This window comes from Stenella coeruleoalba (assembly GCF_951394435.1).
Source record: "Stenella coeruleoalba genome assembly, chromosome: 12".
Classification (NCBI taxonomy): domain Eukaryota; kingdom Metazoa; phylum Chordata; class Mammalia; order Artiodactyla; family Delphinidae; genus Stenella; species Stenella coeruleoalba.
In genome coordinates, this window is record NC_137158.1 from 73,558,097 (window position 1) to 73,583,921 (window position 25,825).

At 45.3% G+C, this 25,825-nt stretch overlaps 1 protein-coding gene across 2 annotated transcripts in view; it reads left to right on the plus strand.

Annotated features, from left to right (window-relative positions):
- SASH1 (SAM and SH3 domain containing 1) overlaps window positions 1–25,825 on the plus strand; it is a 185,929-nt gene that overhangs the window by 84,191 nt on the left and 75,913 nt on the right. For both annotated transcript variants that reach the window (XM_079939956.1, XM_079939957.1), the window contains exons 3-4: window positions 2,976–3,026; window positions 3,156–3,205. In XM_079939956.1, the coding sequence (XP_079796082.1) occupies window positions 2,976–3,026; window positions 3,156–3,205 (101 nt within the window). The remainder of the gene's footprint in view (window positions 1–2,975; window positions 3,027–3,155; window positions 3,206–25,825) is intronic.

Sequence of the window (25,825 nt, forward strand, 5' to 3'; positions counted from 1 at the left end):
TACTGTTTTGTAAATAGGTTCATTTGTATCGTTTTTTTTTTTTAGATTTCACATATAAGTGATATCATAGGATGTTTGACTTTCTCTGTCTGACTTACTTCACTTAGTATGATAATCTCTAGATCGATCCATGTTGCTGCAAATTCTCTGCCCATTCTGACCTGACTCTGTCCTTCTGAATTACATAAGCAATACCCTTTATTGCTGCACACATGACTGGTGTTCCTCTGCCTGACTCTATCACACTTTTTCATTTCACACTGTGCTGTGAAAAAAAATCTAATTTTTTTTAGAGGTAAACAGAATAAAAAGTTATCCAGTACTTTTTCCTTAAGTGTGTATGACATATTTTCAAGATTTGCTTCATGCTCTGTACATAAGGTGTTTTATCCAAACGTACGTCAGAACACCTGCTAGCTTTATTTGTAACGTTCCATTTCTTAGGCTAGATGGTAGGTCCACATGGGTTTCATCACATTCGCAAGAACATGATAGAATGATAGTCTTTTGTATGTTTGTCATTAATATCATGTGACATCCATCAATGTCATAATGATGGAATTTTGCCCATAGTCCATTCTGTTTTCTCACCAAACATCATATGGGTCCTTAACTTAGTGGATAATTTTACAAGCTTCTCCTCAATTGTGTAATATTTTTACTTTAGGATACGTTTACTCTAAGAAATGCCTCTTAACAATGATGGTCATCTCTCCTTGAGAGAGGAAATTAATAATGTTTGCTCTGAACAACATTATTTTGTGGCATGTTCTGGGGGGAAAAAAAAAAGCACTAGAAACATCATTGTGCAAGATCTCCTGTTAAACATATCCTGTTCCTGGTAAAACAGATGTTCTGCATGGAAACAATAACTGGGTCCGTTATTTTAATGGGGTGAATTTTAATACATTGTATATCAAACTACACACCCAACCAATTTCCTAAGTAGCTACAGCACAGTCAAATGTCTATTATAAGTGACAAACTAACATGTGAAAATGAATTGTTTAGAATATTAGTTCCAGATCATCGAACATTTAATATGATTGTTAACAAGCATCAGTTTTGTATGCAGGAACGGGTACATTTTGCATAATATACCGTAAACATTGTGTTTATGGTGTGGAGTAACAAGTGATACACTCAATAAATAAGATTTATTAGAAAAGTGCAGATAAAAATGTACAGTAAAAGCAGGTAATTTCCTATCATGGTCTACGTTACCGAGTAATGTAGAGACTCAGAGTATGAAGAAAGTTAAGAACAGAGGAGGGGAAGAGAGTCGAATCAGTTACTTTGTGTTGATGGTTATGGAGTTGGGGGTTAGAGGGACCATTTCAGAGGAACTAATAGAGTGTGTCAGAATGCCGAGGCTTCCATACCGACTCCTGAACAGGAAGACTTAAGATGAAAAAATTGCAAGCTGTACCTTTGCTTACCTCCTGCTGTTTAAGTTTGTAAATTTCTCTATGCCATAATGCTAAGAGGTTAGGTATCAGGGCATCGTGATTGTTTTCTAAGCACCAAGAACCTCTGAAATACATATCCCCTTTGTTGATTGCAGTTGAGTCTGACATCATACCAATTGGACTTGGAATGTAACTCAAACATTTCCATACATTGTTTTGCGACAGAATATAAATTTGATCATTATAAACAAAGGTGGCAATAAAAACCAGGAGGATGTTAACCAAAGAGAAGTTCATTGGGGCTTCACACCCACTCTGATATTTTTTCATAACAAATAAGGTCCTGGGACTGGAGGTGAGTGGGTTGCCAGTCCATTAACCACTTTTTCAGTGTTGAAGAATCATCCTGTTCTCAGATTTAATCACCCCAACACATTCATTTTAATTTCTTTATTTGTACTGGAAATTTGTATTCCTGTTACCTTGTTTACATTTATACTTTCACTCCGAGTTACACTTACGTTACTGTTTCATTGCTAAGTTTTAAAATATTGATCTAGATTTGCAGTTGTGCTAATGATGAATTAAGCAACCTGAAAAAAAATGAACAATTAGATGCAAGTGAGAATTCGTAATTTGGATGATCTGTCCCCATTTCCTGAATGTTAGCTGAGACCAACAAAACAGTCTTCATATAGTGCACATACAGTCGTGAAGAAGATAGCAATCATTAAGAACCCAATAGGATTATTGAAAAACTCACAATTAATCTGATAGTTCAAACTTGTACAACATTAGTGATATTACTCCTTCCTCTAAAACTGCCCATCATCCTGCTTAGGACTTGCTGGTCAGCCGGGGACCACCCTGGACTTGGATGACACTTTGATGCGAACCTCCGCTTTAGCACCTGTTTAGATTTAAAATTTTTCTCTACTTATGAAAAGTTATCAGTGCGGTGCTCTGTGCTCTATTTACTAGTATAACTCTCATTTTCTTACGGCATATTCTAACACTTCTAATAGTGTAATTATCCTGTTTTGTTGTCAAAGCTTATTTCAATATATTATTTTTTATCACAGGTAACAGGTTTATCTCTCTTTTTTTTTCTTTCAAAGGGGATACAGTTTTTTTTAAAAACCATAAAATGCGTGTTATACTCTACGACTTTGTCTCTAAAATTGTCTGAGTCCTCTGCCTCTTCTTCATGACTGTATGGCACAAATGGATCATAGTAAATTCTGTGTCCTGATGATGGTCTAATCACATACAGAGCATCATTTCACCATTAACTGTTAGTACCCTTCAGTTAGATTGTGCTTTTTTCTTCTGCAGTAAAATTATCAACAGTGTCAAGTGATGAAGTTTGGAAAACAGTTCAATTTTAAAAGGGTATGGCTCTTATTTTAAAAATAGTTTTTCCAGAAAATCTGTTTATCTCCTCCATCTATTCCCACCGTACCCTAGCATTTTCCAAATCCCCCCATCTCTTCTTACACAACTATTTGTCTTCTGGTGTGTGCCACGTTTGGAAGTCTCATTAAACCAGCATCTGTTCTGTTTTAGGAGAAACCCGAAGCCAGCCCAACGTCACTTCAGCTGCGGTCCCAGATCGAAGTAAGCACAGTGACTTTAATCATCTATTTTTGCTTCTGTCCTTTTTTTTTTTTTTTAAGTGGTATTATGTACAAATCAGATGAAGCCTGCTGTTCTGCCTGCACTGACACTGTGAATCTTCTCTCCTAGGAGTCACTGGGCTTCAGTAGCACCGTGTCAACACCAGAAGTGGAAAGAAAGTAAGTTTTCTTCCTTCTGTCCAGGAGCAGAATTTCTAAGGTGTCTTTTAGGTCCATCCTGAGGGACATGAAATGGGTGATCATAATATTGTGTATGTACTACAGAGCTTGGTGTCATTTTCCTTACATGGTGTGTGTGTGTGTGTGTGTGTGTGTGTGTGTGTGTGTGTGTGTAGATGGATGAGTGTGTTTCGTAATTCAATTGGTGATGCAGAGGGTTCTGCAAAGCATTAATTGATTTTATACTCCTTATGGTAAGTGAGCTTAACTATCTGAAAGTGAGCGTGGAGAAAAGGAAAGGACAGCTAAGTCAACCAGAATGGGTTTCTTCTTTTACACTGGTTTTTGATATAGGATGAAAGTCATAAAGAAGCAAGGTACAAAAATAGAAAACATTCCAGAATAAAACAGTGATTACAGTACCCTCTATGAACCTTGCTTTGGTGGGTGACCTTAAAACAGATATAAATGCTTGCGACAGAGATTACAAAGGCTCACTACCCTTTCCTGTTAAAGGTAGTATGTTTGCCTCCTTGCCCTAACTTGGACCCTGTAATTTTTACTCTCATGGAAGATAATTCTATGTTACATCTTATATTTCCAGTATTTCTTTTTGGCCAGTTAAAAACAAAACAAAGCAAATTTTTTTTTCCCCTATAACCTTTCCCTCTTCTACTTTATTCTATCATAATTATGGTAGAATGTTCTATTTATGATTTTCTGAGGTAAAGAACTTTTGAGAAAGTCCACATCTTTAAACAGACACTTCCTCTGGCACAGAGCCACTCATACTGTTTCAGGCCAAGAGAGGCGTAGAAGTGGTTTAGGCATCAAGTATTTCTGGAATGAAAAGCACACGTTAGGCGAGCGTGTGTGTGCTTTACAGCACAGCTCTGCGTAATCCATCCACGTGTGTGCGCTGCTGGTACAGACGCGGCTTCCAGGAGGGAAGGCTGCTGTGTGCCAAAGCTTCAGTTCTCACTAAGCAGCTTTGGATCAGGCCTGAGGAACGTTAGGGGTGATGAGCAAAAGAAAACCAAGGCCATTGCCCACTCAAGGTTGGAAGGTAAATGTGCAGTAAATAGGAATTTCCTTTGTCTTAGTTGCATGTATTCTCCCAGGAACTTAGTAGCAGGGAGGCTGAAATAGCCAAGAGAGCTGAGTTGACATTGATTTTGAAATTGGAGGTACGACGGTGGTGTTGAACCGAGTGTGGGCAGAAACACTGAGTGAAGGGGCTGTGGGCTTTTCTGACCTGGTTTGCTACGTAAATGGCAGGATTCAGGCTGAGAACTCAGGTGATCTCTCAGACTCTCTGAGTATTTCAGTGGGCAAGAGATGTTTGCCTTTCCTCCTAAGAGGAAGTGACTCACCAGGTCACCAAATTTGTACTAATCTTATTTAGGCTGGGTATTTCTCCTTCCCCTCAATTGTGGGTAGTCATTCTTTCTGTGTTTATAACCTCCACTTAGTAAAATGTGGCATGACGCTTGTGGCCCAGAGAAAGACTGACAGCCTCCTGAGGTTAACAATTTTGAGACACACACACACACAAAGACACACACACACACACACACACACACACACACACACAGCTGCTGACAAGCCCCAACCTCCCATCTGTAATACTACCGCTCTGCTTCTGTTAAATTAAAGTTTATTTAAATTTAGTTGTTTCTAAAGAATTTGAAAATTTCAGTCCATTTCATCCTCCACTTCCCTTTAAATGGTTTTCGAAAACAATGACACTTTTTTTTTAATTAAAATAAAAAACTTTTTGAAAAGTTTTTTAACTTACAGAAAGGTTACAAGAATTGTGTGATGAACACCCATATAACTTTTACTTAGACTCACCAATCTGCATGCTTGGTCTCTCTCTTCTACACACGTACACACACTTATGTAATATCATTAATTTTTACTGTTACTTCACTAAGTTGCACACCTCATGACCCTCACTCCTAAATACTTTAGCATGTATCTCTTAAGACAAGGACAATCTTACAGAGAACCACAATATAATTACCAAATTAAAAAATTTAATAGTGATCTTCCTAATATACAGTTAATATTCAAGTTTCTCTAGTTGTTGCAATAATAATTCTTACAGCATTTTTTTTTCAATCCAGCACTTGAAAAAAAATTACTCATGGCATTTACATGTCATGTCTCTTGCACATTTAATCTGAAAGGTTTTCTTGGCTTTTCTTTGTGATATTTTTTGAGAGTGTAGGCTAGGTGTCTCGTGAAATGTTTCTTGATCTGGGTTTTTTTTTGTTTCTTGTTTTTTTTAAGATTCAGGTAATGCATTTCTGGTGCTGTGGCCTCCACAGTGCATTACATCATGATGTCAGTTTGTCCCATCGTTGGTGATATTAATTCTGATCTTTTGGTTAGAGTGATGTCTGTCAGGTTTCTTCTAAGAAGTTACACTTTTCTCTTGTAATTAACAAATATTCTGTGGGGAGGTAATCTGAGACTATGTAAATGTCTTGTTCCTCATTAAATTTTTACCTAATGGTTTTAGATTCTTTTAATGATTCTTGCCTGAATCAGTTTTTACTGTGATGGCTGCAAAATGGTGATACTTATTCTGAAATTGATGATTATTTTAGATTTAAATCTTCCAAAGTTTTTTTTTTTTTTTTTTTTTGTCTTTTTAAACATGAGGTATCACCCTGGACGCTCAAGGTCAGATTATAATCTGAGTAGGTTTGATGTAGTATTTATATTGAATTATTTGTATTTTTCTACTTGAAAATGCAAGTACTTTGAAATGCAAAATCCTGCTATTCTTCAAGTGAAAATCCTTGCTGGTAACTTTGCAAGCCCTGGAGGACGACCTAGCAAACGAGTTGGTTGTGTCTGGTGAGTGTCTGCAGAGTATCTGCCAACCAGAATATCCTTCTGAGTCTGCAGTGTTGTTTTATTGGCAGATGGTTTCTTCTCCTTTTTATTCAAAAGGCAGGAAAACTCAGTAAACAAAAGTGGACAAATCCAAGAGCAGCACCGCCTTAGAAGCAGAGGCATAGATGATGGCAGCAGGTAACAGGGGAGCTGAGAGGTTGATGGGCCCTTCCGGATCCAGTCCCCCCTCTCCCCACAGTGGTCTCAGGGACCTCAGCACCCCTGCCCTCCCTTCTCTCCCAGTGAAACCTGTTGTAAGAAAAGTATTAGGCATTAATTATGATGCAAATGTCTGTTTTCTAAAAAATACATCACCTCTCCCAGTAGTACTTTGCATTTCACAAGGTTTAAAGTTTTAAGTTACAGGAATATAACTCTGGCAAGAAAACACGCAGGAGGTGGGTTTTGTTGGGGGAGACCAGCAGTGAGAATTCTAATACACCTGACCTGACAGCACCTGGGTAGCCTGACAAGTAGGGGGCTGCTTGGGCTCTATTTGGCTTGGCCCATCTGGCGTCTAGATGTGCAGAGCCTGCATGGTGAAAGCAGGGATGGACGGAGGGATGGATGGAGAGAGAGAGGGAGGGAGGGAGGGAATGGACCTGCCAGCCGCCCCCCTCCCAGCCCCCTTCCCAGTGTGACAGAGTCCCCATTCATCCTGATTTTCTTACAGTCCGTGGGCCCTCCATATGCTTTCACTGAAAATATAATAAAGGAGGCCAAAGGAGCTTTAATTTGAACCTCTTCTATTTATATCTATTTGCATTGCCTATTGATGAGACTATCCACCTTATTACACCAATCTTGGATTTGTGTTGACTGGTTGAAAAGGTGAATGTTAGTTAAAATTTTTGTTACTCAGGAGTAACTGAGAGCAAGCCGTTTTTGTTGGAAAACATCTTTGTAACTGTACCTATTCAGAGTGGGTGTGGGCAGGGAATGTGGTACCTCCATCCCAGTTCTGTAAGGATGGAGCCGTCAGCCACGGCAGTGCCTCCCACCCCAGGGAACTCTGTATGGAGAAAAACCAGGAGACATTCTGTGCTTTGGATCCTGGCCCTATTAGTTAAGATGCATACCTAAGGAATAGTTTCAGTGAGCCCAGATTCTTGCATCTTCTCATACATAGAAAGCCACTAAAATAATTAACTTGAAATGTCTGGGGTTTTTTTGGTGATTAGTAGTAATCTTTTGATGTTCAACTATGTGTTTTTTTCTCAGCCAAAAAAAAAAAAAAATCCTATATATCCTGGTTCCTCCCTTGTCTCTTAGGATCCGTTCCTCAGAGCTCTCTGAGAGGCTGTCCCCTGGGCTATAGTCTTCAGTAAGATCTCCAAATAAAACTTAACTTGCAACTTTTATGTTGTATGTTTTTCTTCAGTCAACAAAGTTTAGTTACAGGTAACAGAAAACCCGACAAATAGCGGCATAAACTAATACAAGTTTCACTAGATACATTCTTGTTCATGGGTAGGTCCAGGGCTGGCACTGTGGCTCAAGCAAGCCTTCAGGAACTCAGACTGCCCTTGCCCTTGCCCCTTCCCTTTCCCTTTCCCTTTCCCTTTCCCTTTCCCTTTCCCTTTTCCCCTTTCCCTTTCCCTTGCCCTTGCCCTTGCCCTTGCCCTTTCCCTTTCCCTTTCCCTTTCCCTTTTCCCCTTTCCCTTTCCCTTTCCCTTTCCCTTTCCCTTTCCCTTTCCCTTTCCCTTTCCCTTCTTTCCCTTTCCCTCCCTCTGGTTTTAAAATGCTGCTGCATCTTCCAGCAGGGAAGGAGAAGCAGGGTAAAGGGAAGAAGGGGAAAGGGCAGAAAGCCAAAGGCACTTCCCATACAGAGCTGTCCTAGAAACCCTGTGCGACACACTCCACTTTACCCTGCTTATTTCTTCATGCAGCATCTGTTCCCAGAGCACCAGCTGTGAGCACAGGGCACTGTTCTGGGTGCTCTTATTCCCATTGACAAATGCAGAAACTGAGGCACAGAGAGGTTGATAAATTGCCCAAGTCGACACAGCTAATATGTGACAGATCCCAGAGTGGCTCCCACTTAAGAATTCATGCTCCTAACCACTAAGGTCTAATTCCAAAGTACCTGTAGTTGTATTGCTTATGCAGATAGAGAGGTGAGAGGTGAGCCGAGTTCATGAACACTATGTAAATAGCAGCCGTTAAAACCTCCACTTTGGTTTCCCTCGGAAGTAGGAACAAGTTTTATTCTTATATAAGCCTGGTCTCTCATTTATCTATAGAGGCAGGAAGGTCCAAAATAAATCTCAAAACTTCACCTTAGCCAATATTTATAAACTCTTTTCTACTAAGTCTTTCACTAGAGTTGAAAATTCTGATTTAGTTTCCCTTTCTTTCATTACCTGTGGTGAAAAAGCCCCAAAAATATAGTAGCACGATGGAAGAGGAAGATATAATAAAAGGGAGGGAGCTGTGTTCTGTGGTCGGATAAAATGGATGGAGTTTATAGATATTCTGTGCAAGCCTTTATTCCCTTTGGCTTTGCCTCACTCGCGGAACTGTTTCATCTGGCAAGCTGGTGACTCTTTCTGTGGCCGTGCCACATGGCACGTGGGATCTTAGTTCACCGACCACGGATCGAACCCGCGCTCCCTGCATTGGAAGTGTGGAGTCCCAACCATTGGACCGCCAGCGAAGTCCTGGTGACTCTTTGGAAGGTGTCAGCTTTCCTTTTTCCCCCTCAAAAATCTGTCTTCCCCTCCTCTTTCCTCTAGACTCCAGGGAACAAGCCCCAGCAGGAATTCATGTGTCCCCTTTGGTCCATTCCCCCCACTCCCCCCCCCCCCCCCCCCCCCCCGCCTACTCTCCGGATTGCTTGCGTCCCATCATCCACCCTCTGCCTGCCTGGATGCCTCCTCCCTCCATCTGCTCCAGGTGGGTGGAGCTCCTGCAATCTCTCAGACGGGCCATATTCTCCCGCGGACACTGAGCCTCTTGGTTGTAGCTCCTCTGGTGGGGTGCCCTGTCCCCTACTCTCACCGTCCTCCCCACCCCCCTTACCTGCGCAAGCTCTATTCAACCTTATTTTTATTATTTTTGGCTGTGTAGCATGTGGGACCCCTGCATTGGAAGCGCCGAGTCTTAACCACTGGACCGCCAGGGAAATGCTTCCATTCAACCTTAAAAGCTCAGCTCTGGTCTTGCCTCTCCCAGAATTCTTCCCTGATTTGCAGATGGAGGTGAAGCGTCCCGCTGCTGGACTCTGTAACCCCTGAGCTCTCCTGCTGCTGTTGCAGTGGACTGCACTTGTGGGTGCTCTTCTGTGGTGACTGTGTGTGTGTGTGTGTGAGTGTGTCAACTCCCACGCTAAGGCCAGGGTCTTTTACATAAAAGGCTTTCAGTAATGTTGGATACATGCGTGACTGGGTGGGTGAGTGCACACTGGTACATGCCACTTCTTCTCCACCCCATGAGAATCTCTCCATCATCCCAAAGCATAATTCCATTTCTCTCCCCTCCTAGTTGCTAAACTTTTCCCTTAAAGCTGGACTCTTCTCTTCCTTCCCTGCTGAGATGCTCTTTCCAAGGTCCGAGGCCTCTCCCCCTCGCAGATGCTTGTTACATTTGGCACTGATTTTCCCTTTGGTCACGCTGCTCTCTCCGCCCTTGGTGTCCATGACTTTGTGGTTTCCAGTTTCTTCCCCCTCACTTTATGCCCACTCTTGGCAGCTCCCTTCTTCCCTGTCCACCCCTTACTCTGGTTGTTCTCCTGGACCTTTCATCCAGCCTGCAAGTTCTCCCAAGATACCTACCCCACCCGTGGCTTTGAACTACTGTCTTGGGCATCCACGTCAAATCTACGCCTCTCCCTCTGCACCATCCCCCCATCTGGTGACCTGCCTGTTTGCAGTCTTATTTTTTTATTTTTTGCAGTATGCGGGCCTCTCACTGTTGTGGCCTCTCCTATTGCAGAGCACAGGCTCCGGACGCGCAGGCTCAGCGGCCATGGCTCACGGGCCCAGCCGCTCCGCGGCATGTGGGATCTTCCCGGACCGGGGCACGAACCCGCGTCCCCTGCATCGGCAGGCGGACTCTCAACCACTGCGCCACCAGGGAAGGCCAAACCTTTACATCTTATTCCCGCTCTTCTTCCATGATTCCAGAACCTGACTGCCAAATCTTGTTGCTCCCTCTACTTCTATAACTTGCCCTTGTTCCCCTCCTTTTCATCTTCACTACTCCAGGTGAGACCCTTAACGCTCTTCTCATGAACTGGAAAAGAGCATCCAGGAAGGTACCCCCTAAAGTACAGTTAGGCGATTAGGTCCCGTCACACTGAGAGGATGCTGAGATCCCCTCAGGGACACTTAGAACTTAGGATCTCTGCAGGTTTTCACCTTTGTGATCAAAACCCGCCCCCCGCCGCCTCCTCCTCCCCCCTCCCCCCCATAGAGCACCAGCTCATCTTTACTGCTGCATCTCCCAGTTTCCCAGCCACATGACCCAGTTCCAGACCCAGGGGATGCTCTTGTTTCCAAACGCCTCCTGGGTTGTCTGGAGTTCCTGCCTTGAAAGCATTTCCTTCTTTTAAGTCCTGTTTTAAGGACTGCTTCTCCTTGAATACTTTCTCAGTCCCGTCGCCGGCTGTGTTCTTTCCACCTCTTGGAATCCAGTAGCAACTTTGTGTGGATTTGATGTCTCTTAATGTACTGTCACGTGTATCATCATCATCATGGTTGTCAACATTATAGCACTGCTTCTTGGGTTATTTATGTGTATTGGGCGCTGGTGCTAGTCACTTTTATTGTAGGTTATCATTTAATTTTTCATGAACTCATTGAGATACGTACTATTTTTGAGGATAAGTACCTTGCCTAAGGTCCCAGAGCAAGAGACAAAAATCCTAATCTGGTCGAAGTGCCGTTATAGCCTTGGGGTTAAGATGCCTGGCCTGAAAGCAGATTCTCTGGGTTCATAGCCAGGTGCTTTCTTCCAACTCTTCAGCTCTTGGCTAGTGACTTACCTACATATCTACAGATTCCACAACTATAAAAAGGATAAGCATTACAGTACTGGCCTCAGTCAGCTATCAAGCATCTAATAGGCGCTCAACAATCTTGTCTCTTGTCACTGTCTGTTCCATCTGACCCAAGTTCATGCCCTTGCCCCTGGCTCTAGCCCCTTTCGCACTTTTCTAATCCCACCCAACCCAGCATGATCGTGGGCTCCTTGAGGCCATGAACTCATTCTCTTCCTCTCTTTGGATTTTCTTTAATATTCAGAACAGTGGTTTGCATAGAGCAAGTGCTCATGAAATACTTGCATCAAATGTATTAAATGCCCCCAGTACTTGGAAGTAAGATTAAAACTGGATTATCTCCAGGACTGGAATTACAGAAGACCTACTTTGGTCTCACCTGTTAGCTAGCATATGCCAGTGTCTCCCTAAAATGACAGCAGTGTCATATGAAGTCAGTGCTTTCTGCTCGTGAATATTAGGATTAAAAAGACACCTGTTAAAAGCGTTTTAATAAACATGTAGTGGAGAGAATGGTAGTTTCCACAGATCCCCAGCTCTTTCTAAGAGCTGCCCCTCCCCTTCGCACCCGATTCCATTCTGCAGTCTTGTTCAAGTTGGGCTCCACATACCATCTCCAGATAAAGGTATGGTGTGGAGAAGCACACAAAATATTCATTTTAAAAATCCTGAAAATGTTTTAAACCTGCAATTTTGTTGGGAAAGGACACTTGTTTTATTTTATTCTCAGTAACAGATTTATTGAGATATAGTTCACATACCGTACAACTCACCTGTTAAAAAGTATGCAAGTCAGTGGGTTTTAGAATGTATATTCGCAGGGGTTTTGCGACTGTCACCACAGTCAGTTTTGGAGTATTTTTGTCAATTCAAAAAGAATTCCTGAAATGTGTAAGAAATTTCAGAAGTTCTTTTTGAAGTGGGACCTCTTCCTCAGTCAGCTCGTCCCCAGCGCCTGGGCTTGAGGAGAGGGGCTCGGGCTTCATCCGTCTGTGGAAGCCCCCTGAGGGCAGGGGCTGAGGCCTGTGGTCACGTGGACTCCTGTGTGACGGGCGGGGCTCTCCTTCTCATTGGTAAACGTGAGCTCTAGAAGCCCGGTGATTGGTTATCAGTCGTCCTTGGGAACAGACCAGAGTCAGTGAGAATTGCTGAGGAGGCCTGCGAGTTTGCTGGGAAATCCAGGTCAAGCCATGTCCCCCGGAGCGGAGACTAATGCATCCCGTTTCCACATCCTGTTTGTGGCAGAGCTGTGGGGTGTGGAGGGGAACACCACTACTTTCCCGTGGGGAAAGAGCACGTGTGGGGAGTGCAGCAGCCTTGTGGAGGCACGTTCTTCAGAATGGCTCACAAGTCGGTTCTGCCCGGTTCAGGTGGGTGTGTCCCCACTGTCCCCCCCAGGAAAGGGAGATGAGCACTCGTGGCCCATTAGAGCAGCACCAAAGGCGACTCGGGCCCCCAGTGTCTGGTCCTTGGAGCTCACAGGGAGGAGGGGGCGAGGTGAGACAGGCAGACAGCAAACTTAAGTTTCAGAAGATAAGTAGGCTGCGCGAAGAGCCAGGCGTCAGCACGTGTATTCTGTGTTCCTTTGCTTTAAGCATTTAGAGCCAGGCGTCAGCACATGTATTCTGTATTCCTCTGCTTTCATCAGTTGAGCAGTAGCCATCTGCCAGGGCTGTGGACATGAGGGCAAGGTCACTGCCCAGGGGCTGGGCTTCCAGTCTGTCTGTGATTGTCACCCCTCCAGGCTTCAGCTCCCAGTGACACGGCAGTGAGTCTGAGTCAGGGAGTCTCCGGGTTCCTTCTAGCCTGGACCATCGCTCATTTTCTGACCCATTCCGAAGCACGCCGGGCACCGGCCAGCGTTGCGCGGACTCTCCGCGTTCGCTGTCGCTCATGTCAGCTTTGGTGTTGGACAGAACCTGAGCCTGAATGTAAGCTCTGCTAGTTGTGGGATTTAAATGCTCCAAGCCTCGGGTTCCTAATCGATAAAACGTGCAGGATAAAAGCTCCTTCCGAGGGTGGTTGTGTGACATACCCAGTGCCGTGCCTGCCTAGGTAGGTGCCGTTCTCTCCCCAGCCGCAGAAGGTAGGGTGCTTGCACCTGTGGTTTCCGTCCTGCGTCTCAGTAGACGGTGCCAGACACGCAGCTCGTAGTGGCCACGGTCACTTACAGTGCGCCTCTCCCCCATGAGCTTTCCTGTCCTTTCAACGCCCCGAAGATAGGAGGGTGGGGGGGGCTGGGAGACAACCACCGCTTTCACAGAGCCCGTGCGGCCGCAGCGTGCTGAAATGTGTGTTTGTGTGGGCCGCACACGTGTGTGTTCCATCGCGCAGCATACTTGAGGGGCTCAACATTCCAGGACGCAGGGGCTCCAAGTAAGAGCAGCTGTGCCAGAATCCTCCACCTCAGCTGTTTCCCTCTGAAAACTCTGTGGCCCCGAGCTCCGTCTGGTGAGGGAGCCTCCAGCTGACCCAGCCCAGCTTGAGTCCACGTGCCTGGGCTGCATCGAGCGCCTGCAGGAGGTATTGAGCACGCAGAGGTGGCCACTGATGATTGTCTGTCCTGCAGGAGAGGTGACCAGGACACGGGGCCGGGGAGAAGGGGGGCTATCAGTAAATAAATAGCATTCCTTTCCTAGCAGGAATAAGGGAGGACCCATACCTACAACTTGTGTGTGGGAATCCTCCTAACAAAACTATCATGTAGATGGTAGCTGGCAGTTAAGGAAACGGAGGTTTAGAAAGACTAAGTGACACACCAAGATCACGAGTCCAAACCCTGGTTGAGGCAGTGGTGGAATTCCAATCCAGATCTGTTTATCTGCCAGCGCCAGGCCTTTATCATAGACTCCACCACCAGGACCACACAAGGATGGATGCACTTAGGGAAGACGAGGGATGGGCTAGGCCTCTAGTGAAGTTTCATTGAATAAGCACGTTTCATGTTTCGGCTGTATGGACGAATATGCTAGGCCCTGGAACGATGGACAGGATAGGAAAGGTCGCCGTCCTCTGACACCCCGAAGAAGACAAGACACAGTGATAGGATACCCTGTGTGCACAGTGCCTAGGGACTGGAGGAGGAGGGACCGCCCACCCCTGCAGGGAGGGGCGGGGCCGAGAGCCACATAAATTCCCCGTCAGTCAGGGTTCTGTTGGAGAAGCAGACGTTAGGATCACGTCGTGATAGCATTTTGACCTCACGTGTCTGTGGAGGCTGCTCCCTCTTTGTCTGGTGATGTGGCCTGAAGTCCGCAGGACTGGCACTTGGGGCAGAAATGATGTGGGAAAGTGAGGAAAGAGGACAGATTGCCGCCTGCAAGGGTGGGCTGAAACCCAGTCATCTTCACTACCGCCCAGCAAGCTCCAATGTCAGGAACCTGCAGGAGGGGCTGGCGTCCTTCCCCGGGAGGGAAACAAGCCACAGGCCCAGGATCGGAGACCCCGAGGAGGAGACTGGGCAGGAATGCGAGCACTGCAGCCCAGCTGCTGCCCTGCCACTCGGTGACCCAGGGGACACGTGACGACATGTGTTGGCCTCAGCAGGGCCTCGTGCCCTGCACTGACCCTGAAGCCCAGAAAGAAAACAGCTACCACGCCGCTTCTGCTTTGCGCACCTCACGTGAAACATCTCACGTGGCCCATGCTGACCCAGTTGGGGGAGGGGATCAGGGAAACGTAGTCCAGCTGAGCTAAGGTGATGGACTGCAGACCCACCACAGCTCCCCGAGTCAAGGCTCAACCCCACCCCGACCTTCTCTAAAAGCTTTGTCCAAATAAAACCTCACAGTCAGGATAACGCTTGAAGCATATCGGCTGCTTGTTTTAGCTTAGTGTATTCTGTATTCTCTTCTGAAAACCTCGCGGGCAGTACTGCTTTCCATATTTTGGAGGTGGTGGAGTAGAAGGATACAAGGAGGGGGTGGAGAAGGAAGGATGGGGAACGCGTTTCTCATTTTCTACCGGGTTACAGCAGTGGTTCCAAGCACATCCGCGAGGCACAGTCAGCTGGAGAGCTTGTTGAAGACAGACCCTCGGGCCCCGCCCAGGCCCAATGAATTGGATTCTCCAAACGTGGAACTCTGGAGCCTGTAACAAGTTTCCCAGGAGGTTCTCAAGCAGCAGCTTGGCTTTACAAACTCTGCCAAAACCTGTTTCTCGTCAGTTGGATTGAAGCTTTGTGCTTCTTCTCCACACCTCAGTCACCAGTGGATCCCGGGGCCGCTCAGATGACGCTGGTGGACGTCAGTTATCATCATGGTGTCCCTGGCAGTGCTGCCTGGTGTCCGAATCATCTCTAGCAGGTGCTCGTGCGTCACTTCAGATAAAGCCACAGAATCAGAAGGAGGAAGGATGTGAAGCAATCTGAGAGGAAAGTGAGACCAGCCAGCAGAACTACAAAGTTCAGGGAGGAGTCGGCAGCCCCTTAATGGCTTTGAATGTGGAGGGCACGAGGTTGTGACAAAGGAGATGTGTGGGGATCTAAAAATGAGATCTGAATGGTGGCGGATGTTAACTAGACTTACTGTGGTGATGATTGCACAATATATACAAATATATCACTGTGTCGTACGCCTGAAACTAATATAAGGTTATACGTCAATTGTACCTCAATTAAAAAAATGAGATCTGAGAAGATAGGAAAGCTTGAGTTCCCATTTTCATAGTATTTATAACATCCAAAAGTTTTTCATCAGCTGTGTCTTGAAGGAATTAAAAGTGAAAAAAAAAACAAAAGAGGGCTTCCCTGGTGGCGCAGTGGTTGAGAGTCCGCCTGCCGATGCAGGACACACGGGTTCGTGCCGCGGAGCGGCTGGGCCCGTGAGCCATGGCCGCGGAGCCTGCGCGTCCGGAGCCTGTGCTCTGCAACGGGAGAGGCCACAACAGTGAGAGGCCCGCGTACTGCAAAAAAAAAAAAAAAAGAAAGAAAGAAAGAAAGACTGTGTCAGTGGTTACTGTGGAAAGGACCTGATCCTTTGTGCTGCCAGCCAGGAGACATAGGGCTGGCAGGTGGCTCCCACACCCCTGTCCTAGAAGGTGGTTGGTCCCTGTTCCTCCAGCACGTGATCAGGCGGCCAGGAAGGGCCCGGCATGCCCGCGGCTCTTCCAGCTTTGGCCTTCGGAGGCAGCTTCACTGACTCCCCTGCTCCCTTCCCAACAGCTGACAGAAGAAAGGCTGGCAGCAGCCCTGGACGCCGCATCCCTCCCCAGGTTCCTCTGTGTCCAGATGGCACAGCGGCCAGTGTGGCCGGCGTGGCTTGGGTGATGGTGAATGGGAGCCACTGTTTGTTTCCACTGAGAAAGTTCTGACCCGCTTCCGGAGCCATCGCCATGGAAACAGACTGAAGAGGTCATTGAAAGGAGCCTCTTTTCCTCCTGTCTCCGCATCCTGAGGCTCTGGCGCATAGGGGCCAGCTCTTTGCAGCCTGGCGTTCCCTGCTGGTCCATGCAAATTTGAGAAGAATACCAAAGGGCGGTTTTCCTTACTGTGCCAGCGTCTGCTGGGATAAATTACCCCATATGCACCCTGTACCAGGCAGAGTGGTACAGGGGCCATTGCCACACCCGTTCCTGAGCTGGGGCCTGCGTCACGCATACTGATAACCAAACGGCCTTCCAGAGGAGCAGGCAGGTGCTTCCGTGTTGATCCAGCCAGCCTCAAATCTCAGCCACGTTTCCTTGCAGAAAAGCCTTTCTTGGACCACATATTTATTACACATATGCAGTAAATTTTAAAGGGGAAATAACTAGAAGGAAGGAATAATTGTGCTCTATTTACGGAATAAACAGCAGCCATTAAACATGTAAACAAAGCTACTTACAGGTTTTTTTGTTCTCATTTTATAAAAACTAGCTTTTGTGGTGAAAATAATGTGATAAAATCCTGTTTTGTTTTATTTTGGTTTTGACAGTAATTTAGTAATTCTGAAGATAATAAAAACCTAAATAAAATATAAAATTTGGGACTTCCCTGGTGGCACAGTGGTTAAGAATCCGCCTGCCAATGCAGGGGACACGGGTTCGAGCCCTGGTCCGGGAAGATCCCACATGCCACGGAGCAACTAAGCCCGTGCGCCACAAGTACTGAGCCTGTGCTCTAGAGCCTGTGAGCCACAACTACGGAAGCCCATGTGCCACAACTGCTGAAGCCTGCTAGAGCCCGTGCTCCGCAGCAAGAGAAGCCACTGCCATGAGAAGCCCGCTCACCTCAATGAAGAGTGGCCCCTGCCCGCCACAATTAGAGAAAAGCCTGCGCCCAGCAATGAAGACCCAACGCAACCAAAAAAAAAAAATTAAAGTTCGCATCGAGGTCGTTAAAGGAAGGCATTGGTTTTTACTGTTTACACCAAAACGAGAATGAACAGAAGTTCAAGACCTCTTTTTTTTTTTAATGCTTTAATTTGTATGCCTGTTGAGGAAACATTGAAAGTCAGAGCTTGACCTGGGGCTACAGCCTCCTGCGGCCAAGTCACTAGCTTAAATTGCACTGTCAGTGCCAGTAAATGCACAGCGTTTTGGCTTCGGGCTCACAGTATCGTGAATCTGGTTTTTAGAGGGAAGGACATTGCATTGGATGTCAGAAGAGCTGAGTTTAAGCCCCAGCTCCGTGACTTAGGGACAAGTCACTTCCATGAGTACTCCAGGCCTCAGTCTCTCCAGCTATGTAATGGGGCTAGTTCTTTTCAGGGTCTCTGTGAGCCTGAAATCTGATGCGATATATATGAATGTGCTTGATGAACCCAGACCAATGCTTTATAGAAGTTTGTCATTTTTACTCCTTAACAACCGAATCTGCAGTGTTGGGGCACAGGGGGGCATATTTTTTCATATAGCAAGGAGTCTGGAGGTAGGTCTTCCAAGGAATTATTTCCTCTACTCCCGTTTCCTTAGTATGTGACTTTCTTCCTTATAATAAAATGACAACTGCTGGGGCATTCTGCCCATGTTTCAGGCAGGACCAAGGGAGAGGGCAAAGGGCAAAAGATGTGTGAAGACTGAGTCGTTTCTTCTCACCGTGAAAACACTAGCTTTCCCAGAAACACCCTGCTGTAAAGTTCCAGTTATGTCTTCTTGGGCAACCCAGACACCTGGCCTCCACATGCTGCAAGGGAGTGTGGGTGGGTGAGTAATTTAACAGGGCACACTGCCACCCAAGCAAAATCAACGTTCTCCCAGTAAGAATGAAGACGAGAATGGATATTGAACGGAAGTCAACTGGCCTTGCCAGTGATGAGCACTCACTCAACCGTTCGTATCTCGCAGTGCGTCAGTATAATCTACCGAATTATCTTGTATGCTCCTGAAGGTATGGACCGTGCTGTGTGCATCTCCTTCATCCAGCTGTGCAGGGCTTCATTATCTGTACCAAACATGAAACACTGAGCAAGAAATCATCCTTGGTTGTTTTTCTAAGAGAGTGATTAGTTATTGATGGCTTTTTATATGAACTTTCATAAAAAGATAATATTACATACCCTCCACTGTGTCACGTGGATATTCTGAAGATAAGTTACTAAATCTGAAGGACTTGGGAAGGCATTTATAACTTCTCGGAGCTGAGATAGTTGCCGGTACTTTCCACAGTGCCATGAGCACCACAGCTGGCATCCACAGCCAGGTTTTAGACAGGTTAGACCCAGCAGGCCACAGGTGAAGAATATGGCCCAGATGGAAAAGAGAAGACGCGCTGAGAGGCTTTGGAAACCTTGGAGGATGACCATCTGGGATCCCAGGTTGGACCTGCCCTGCCCCCAGCACCCATCTGTGGGCATGCTGAGCTCTGCACTTCTGCACTTCGTATGGTCTTAGCGGGAGTGAAGTAGTGGCAGTGACGCAACTAGGCCATGGGCCTCCATTGTGGAGAGATGGCTTTCGGCTGCTTTCAAGACAAGAAACTCAAGCTTCTGACAGTGTCCTGCATCGTTAACTTTCGGCACAAATTACCAATTGGTGGATGAAAGGACACACATCTCCTTCAATGCACCTTTGTGAAGGATTTGCAGACTCAACAGGGGTGGAGCCCTGCTCTTGGCCTGGAGAGCTTGTTGGTCACCTCCGAGGTGCCAGAGAGCCAACCCCTTCCATGTTGAGAAACTCAGTGCGTTCTAGAGAAGGACTATGAGAGACTTGACCCCATAAGGAGAGCTGGGTGAGAGCAGAGGCCGGCAGTCGTGATCGCTGGCTTCTTGGTGGTGGCGCTTATCACGTGCAGGCATGTTCTAAACACCATGCAAGTCACAGTTCACTGAAACCTCTAGAAAACCCATATGATCAGTAATAATATTGTCCCCATCTTGCACAGGCTGAAACTGGGATTCAGTGGGACCAAGTGGCTGGTCCAGAGTTGCTAGTTAGTAAATGGTAGAGCTGTCTTTGAACACTGGCAACTGGACTCCAGAACCCACCTCGTGAGCCGTTGTGCTGGGCTGCTTCCTGGGTCGTGGCCTCAGAGAAACATTAGAGATAATGTCATTCACGTCTAGATGCCAGTGAGCTGCCCATGCATCCCTATGTTGACATCATGTCCAATCATTCGTGTATTTTTTTTCATTTTAAGAAAAACACGGACTGCTTTCGTAAAGTGCAGTTGAGAAGTGGAAGAGGAATCACTATGTCCATTCTAACTACGTGAGGACAGTTAGTGTTAAAAAAAAAAAAAAAGGCATGCTTTGCAGCAGAAGAGATCTTGTTCAAATACCTAGAACTTCCACGTCCCTAATGTAATTAGCAGAGGATTGAGGGATAACAAAAGTGATTGTTGTTGGAAGGCAAGCTGCACACCCAGTCTTTCTATTTTTCTGGATAAGACGCTCCTCTTGAGACATCTTGTATGGAAGGAATAGGCTCACCTAAACTGATTCTGATGGCAGGTTTTTTTTGTTTTGTTTCTTCTGCGGTACGCGGGCCTCTCACTGTTGTGGCCTCTCCCATTGCGGAGCACAGGCTCCAGACGCGCAGGCTCAGCGGCCATGGCTCAGGGGCCCAGCCGCTCCGCGGCATGTGGGATCTTCCCGGACCGGGGCACGAACCCATGTCCCCTGCATCGGCAGGCGGACTCCCAACCACTGCACCACCAGGGAAGCCCAGGATGGCAGTTTTAAAACCAAAGATATTATAAAGCAGAGGGTAGAATAAGAAAAATTTGAAGAGGCCAAAACTCATGGCTAGAAATTTCAAACTTTTCAAATGTTCTTTTAGCACTTTCCAAGTGTGAGAATTTGATTTGTGTGATAAGAGACCCTCATGAAATTGGAATTAAAGATTAGGTGGTATTCTCTTTTGGGGTGGGCGGGGCCTGTACTGCACAGCTTGTGGGATCTTGGTTCCCCAACCCGGGATCGAACCTGCGTCCCCTGCAGTGGAAGCGAGGCGCCCTAACCGCTGGATTGCCAGGGAATTCCCTGGTATTCTTGCTTTGGGACAATATCCACTCTTAAACCTGGAAACCCTGCCATTTCTTTTGGAAAGTTAATATTACATGATTGATGGGCCCCAATTATTTCCCATGATATGTATCCATATGGAAATCTACTCAACATAAATGAAGAATTATTTAGTATACACTGTGTTGAACAAAGTCATCTAAATTGGTACAGTTCTTACTGCTTAAGGAAGTCAGTAGGATATAAGCAAATATTAATTATACTATGCTGAAAAAATGGATAAAGTGTGTTGGAATCTTGTTCAATTGTTGTGATTTCTTTTTATTTTTTGGAAAATATGAAATTAAAAAAATTTTTTTATTGGAGTATAGTTGATTTACAATGCTGTGTTAGATGGTTTTTGTGTCTTTTTTTTTAAATTCCGAGAAAAACATGAATTGCTTGTATGAAGTGAGATTGAGAAGAGGACGAGAAATCACTACATCCGTCCAAATTTTTTGAGGCAAGTTAATGTAAGAAAAATAAGAAAGAGGAACCTTGGGGATTCAGAAACTGCTGGAGTCTAGGATAGGGGCTGAGTAGCGGCAGCGCTCAGTGGGATGAGGGTGGTGTAATCCTGCCCAAAGACCAAGCATGTTCGTGCGTTTGAGGCAGCTCTGGGGAGTAGTTACAAGAGGTCACATTTACTGGGACCTCACCAAGTGCCAGGCACTGCCCTAAGCTCTTTATATTCACTGTCTCCTGTAATTCTCCTAACAACCCACCAAGGGAGGTACAGTTTTTACACCACAGTTTTACTGCACATAAAAAGGGAAAATACGGCTTAGGTTTGCGGCAGTGCCGTCACGGGTGGGCCTGACTCCTGAGCGTGTGAGCACTGAGCCTGTGCAGTGTCGGCCACGGCCTTGGATTTGGTTTCTGTCTTGATCACTTAGGAAGGTGACCTTGCAACAAAAAGCCAGAAAGTACAGGCCAGGAATAGACTGTGAAACGAAAGAAAAAGCCCGTGTGGAGAGTGTGTTCACCAGGGTGACAGCATGTCGCCAGCGTTGTCATCGGTACTGAATATTCAGGGAGTTCTAACAATAAAACAGCCGCTTGGCAAGAGAGTTACCTTCCATCCCGGCCAGTAAATTGGCAAGCTAATTTCCATTGTGTGTATGAAATATAATGGTTATTGGCTGGGAAGGGCCCCATCAAGGGTAAAGCAAGAGATAACGGAGGGCACGGAATTTAAGGAGGCACTCGCTCCCTGCAACCCCCCAACCCCACGAGTGAGCGCCCAGCACTGGGGACCCTCCATGTCGGATGCCTTATCCCAGCCCTTACCCCATGGCTGGGGGAAGGGTGACCCTTAAATTTTCATGGCAGACAGTGGATAGTGTGAGCTGAATTTTGTTTCATGTTTATTCCTATTAAATAGAGAAGAAATGCTCCTATATGAAAAATATCTTTGCTACCCAAAGGATAATAAGAAATGTCAAATTAAGGAATTACCTATTTTACACAAAATGATTTGTCACTAAATATGAAAAATATAAATGTGAGTAGTTTGTTATATTTAGGTAAAGGTATAAAGCAAAAGAAGGGAATTCCCTGGCAGTCCAGTGGTTAGGACTTAGTGCTTTCACTGCTGGGGACCAGGTTCGATTCCCGGGTCAGGGAAGTAAGATCTCACAAACCACGTGGTACGGCCAAAACGAGAAAAAAAAAAAAAAAGAATAAAGCAAAAGAGAATATTAACTACTAAAAAGACCCTCAACCCATTTACCTTCTTCTCCCTCCCCCGTGCACGTATAATTCAATAACACAGATGCCTCAGTCCTTTTTCTGCATCTTGAGGAAAATTGCTGCTGGCTTTGGGGACTGCCTTGGCAGGCCAGGGGATGATGCAGTCAAAGACCCAGACACAGCAAAAGCTCTGATTCAAAATCCAGCAGGAAATAAACTAATAATGTATGTTAGTGTATTTCCGGAGACTGACGATAAAGGAACCTTTAAAACCTCTTAAGTATACATTTTCCAGTAACATGTAACATATGGTCCTTTCTTAGAAATGAGGTTAGAACAGTTTTTCTTTTGTTTTTTGTTTGGTTATAATGAAGTTTCTGGACAGTCCATCGGAACAAAAACACAAAGTCTATTTTAGGAATTCCTTTATGCGTGGGCATTTGTTATACCTTTCTGGTGTGTCAGCCTAAGTATGTAACAGCGAGATAGAGCTGTCTCTGCCTGGAGGTACCTTAGGCGATTTATCTGTAACTAGAAGAAGAAAAATGGGTTTGAGCCAAATGATGTGGCTTCCTTTCCTTCGACAAGCAGACAAGAGGACCATGCAGTAGTAACACAACCGAATCCTGAAAAGTGTTTTTGAAATACTTAGGTCTTATAAACCCATTGGCCATGTTCACATTTGGGCTTGAAAACATGCTCTCTCCTCACAAATCCTTCTGAGTGTCATGCCAGGAACTTACCCAAGAACCAGGGTAGTGTATCATGTGATGTGATTTTCTTTCATGTAAATGAGAAGCAATATGTCCAGTGAAGTGGGTGAAGCTTTGGCTTCAGACCCACAGTTAAGTCTCTGACCACCTCTGTGTCCTTAGGCAAGGTGGACTCCTATATACAAACGTGAAGAATTTCGTTTTGACCTTTGTTAGTTTCCTCTTTCATTCTGGTCTTATGTGGATCTCTGCTGTGAAGCAATAGATTCAATGGAAAAATAGAGCAACCTAGAATTTACCCTGTATGGCGTCTGAGGCAGCAGTATCATCTGTGTTAAATTGATTTTAGTATTATTCTAGCCAGAAAGGTAAAAGTGTACTTCCCTGGTTTTCCTTCTCTCCACTGGCCCCTCCCCAGAAGTGCCATTGCCTGTTTCCCCTTCTTTTCCATAAAAATTGAATTGCCCTTGAGCTCAGCCTCAGCTTCTGTTCAGTTTCCGTTGGTCTCCTGGCTTTAAATATCCAAGTGACTTCCAAATTCTTAACTCCAGTCCTCAATGAGTCCCCTGAACTTAGACTCGCATATCCAACTATCTCACTACTATCTCTGCAGGGATGTTCAACAAACACCTCAAACTGAACGTGGCCAAAGTAGACCTCTTACTTCCTCCTTTCTTTCCCTACCAGTCTTCCCCAGTGGAGGGAGTGGATGTCATGCCAGCTTATCATTGAGGTATCTGCTCACCTGTCACCTCTTCAGAGAGGGCTTCTCTGTCCATCCTTTCTAGAATTCTCCCTACTTCTTGATCTGCACCCCCATCCTAGCTGCAAGGGAACGGGGATCTTACCCATCTTTTATTTACTGCTATGATCTCAGTGCCGCAGGGATGCCAGACTCAGAGTGAGAGCTTGATAAATATTTATTGAATGAAAGAAGCAATGAATAAATGAATGAGTGAAAATGAAGGAAGGAAGCAATTTAACAAAGAATTTGCTAAAGACTGGAGTGTAGGATGAAAAGAATTGGTTCAGTTCTGGGGATGCTGTCCCTTAAATTGATTTTTTTTTTTTTTTTTTTTTTTTTTTTTTTGCGGTACACGGGCCTCTCACTGTTGTGGCCTCTCCCGTTGTGGAGCACAGGCTCGGGACGCGCAGGCTCAGCAGCCATGGCTCACGGGCCCAGCCGCTCCGCGGCATGTGGGATCTTCCCGGACCGGGGCACGAACCCCTGTCCCCTGCATCAGCAGGTGGACTCTCAACCACTCTGCCACCAAGGAAGCCCTTAAATTGATTTTTTGATCTAATTCATGTATTCCTTATAATTTTCTGAAATGAATTTGACCTTCAGGGAGGACTAGAGTAGTTTTAGGGGTCTTGAGGAAAGTTTACACTTATGCAGTTTTGGGGTCTAATAGTAGTAGTTATTGATGAAAAGGTACTAAGATTGAGTTCAGAGACTTTAAATGCAAAACTATTAAATGCTTTAATAGATTCTCAAAGTGCAACCGAATATTGATTATTGCTTCCCAGTCGTTGAAATCTGCATGGAAATCCCCATCCTTTTTACCCTGTTAACAGTGAAAGTGATGGCTAGAAATAGGCTGCCATTTTCGTCTGCAGTATCTGGCTGGAAGGATGTATTACGAGGAGGCCTCTTTGTTTTGTTTTTATAAATTTATTTATTTTACTTATTTATTTTTGGCTGCATTGGGTCTTCAGTGCTGCGTGCGGGCTTTCTCTAGTTGCAGCGAACGGGGCTACTCTTCGTTATGGTGCGTGGCCTCTAGACGTGCAGGCTTCAGTAGTTGTGGCTCGTGGGCTCTAGAGCACAGGCTCAGTAGTTGTGGCACACGGGCTTAGTGGCTCTGCGGCATGTGGGATCTTCCCGGACCAGGGCTTGAACCCAAGTCCCATGCATTGGCAGGCGGATTCTCAACCACGGCGCCACGAGGGAAGCCTGAGGAGGCCTCTTTAGAGCTGACTTCTGAGCATTAATTTCTTCCACCAGGAGTTAAGTAAATGACCCCTTCCACCTGCTGCCATCCGAATTTGGAATTTGGTGACACCATTGATTTTTGTTCCTGCTGGATGAATTTTATAATCAGTCTCAAGGAGAAAGGAGATGGCATTTTGTATTGTTGCTCTGCCAGCTGTTGGCAGGGAAAATTCACTGCATCCAAATTAAACTTGATATGGCATCATTTTACCCCCTTTGTAAATTGATGAGTTGGGCCTCGTGCTTATGAAACATTGGCTTGCTATCTTTGACCAGTATCTAGATTGTGAACTGGTGAAATTTTAAATACAAAATCCCCACTGGCTACCATAAGCAAGTTGAATAAAGAAGCTACAGTGCCATCTGCTGGCATTCTGGGGGAAATGCAAATGGTGACTAGGAGAAGCACCTCTTACTTAACAAATAGATTAAAATATGCAAACCCAAGGGTAAATATTCAAAACACATGATAATTTGAAGAAGGTAGATAAAAATAATGAAAAAGTTGTAAGCCAGCTTTTTATAGAGTAAAATACAATTATATTTTGTGGTAACTATGTAATAGTGAGAACATAACTTTTCTGTAGTATGAATTTTGGAGTGTTTTTACAGTATTAGATATTCCCATTGGGCGGAACAAGTGAAAAATGGGTTGAAAACTTAGAAATGAGCCTTTGGATTTTTGAAGAATCGTACTGAGACAGGCAATTTTATATACACTTCATGCAGATAGGGAGAGTCCGGTGTATTTTGGAAAGACAGCCGGTCTAGCGATCCCTCAGTACAGCTCCTTGCTGGTCTGTAACCAATCAGGGAAACGTGCACCACTTCTGTAATTTCTGGAGACCATGGTTTTCTGCAAAATTGGGATTGGATTAAACAATGGGCAGA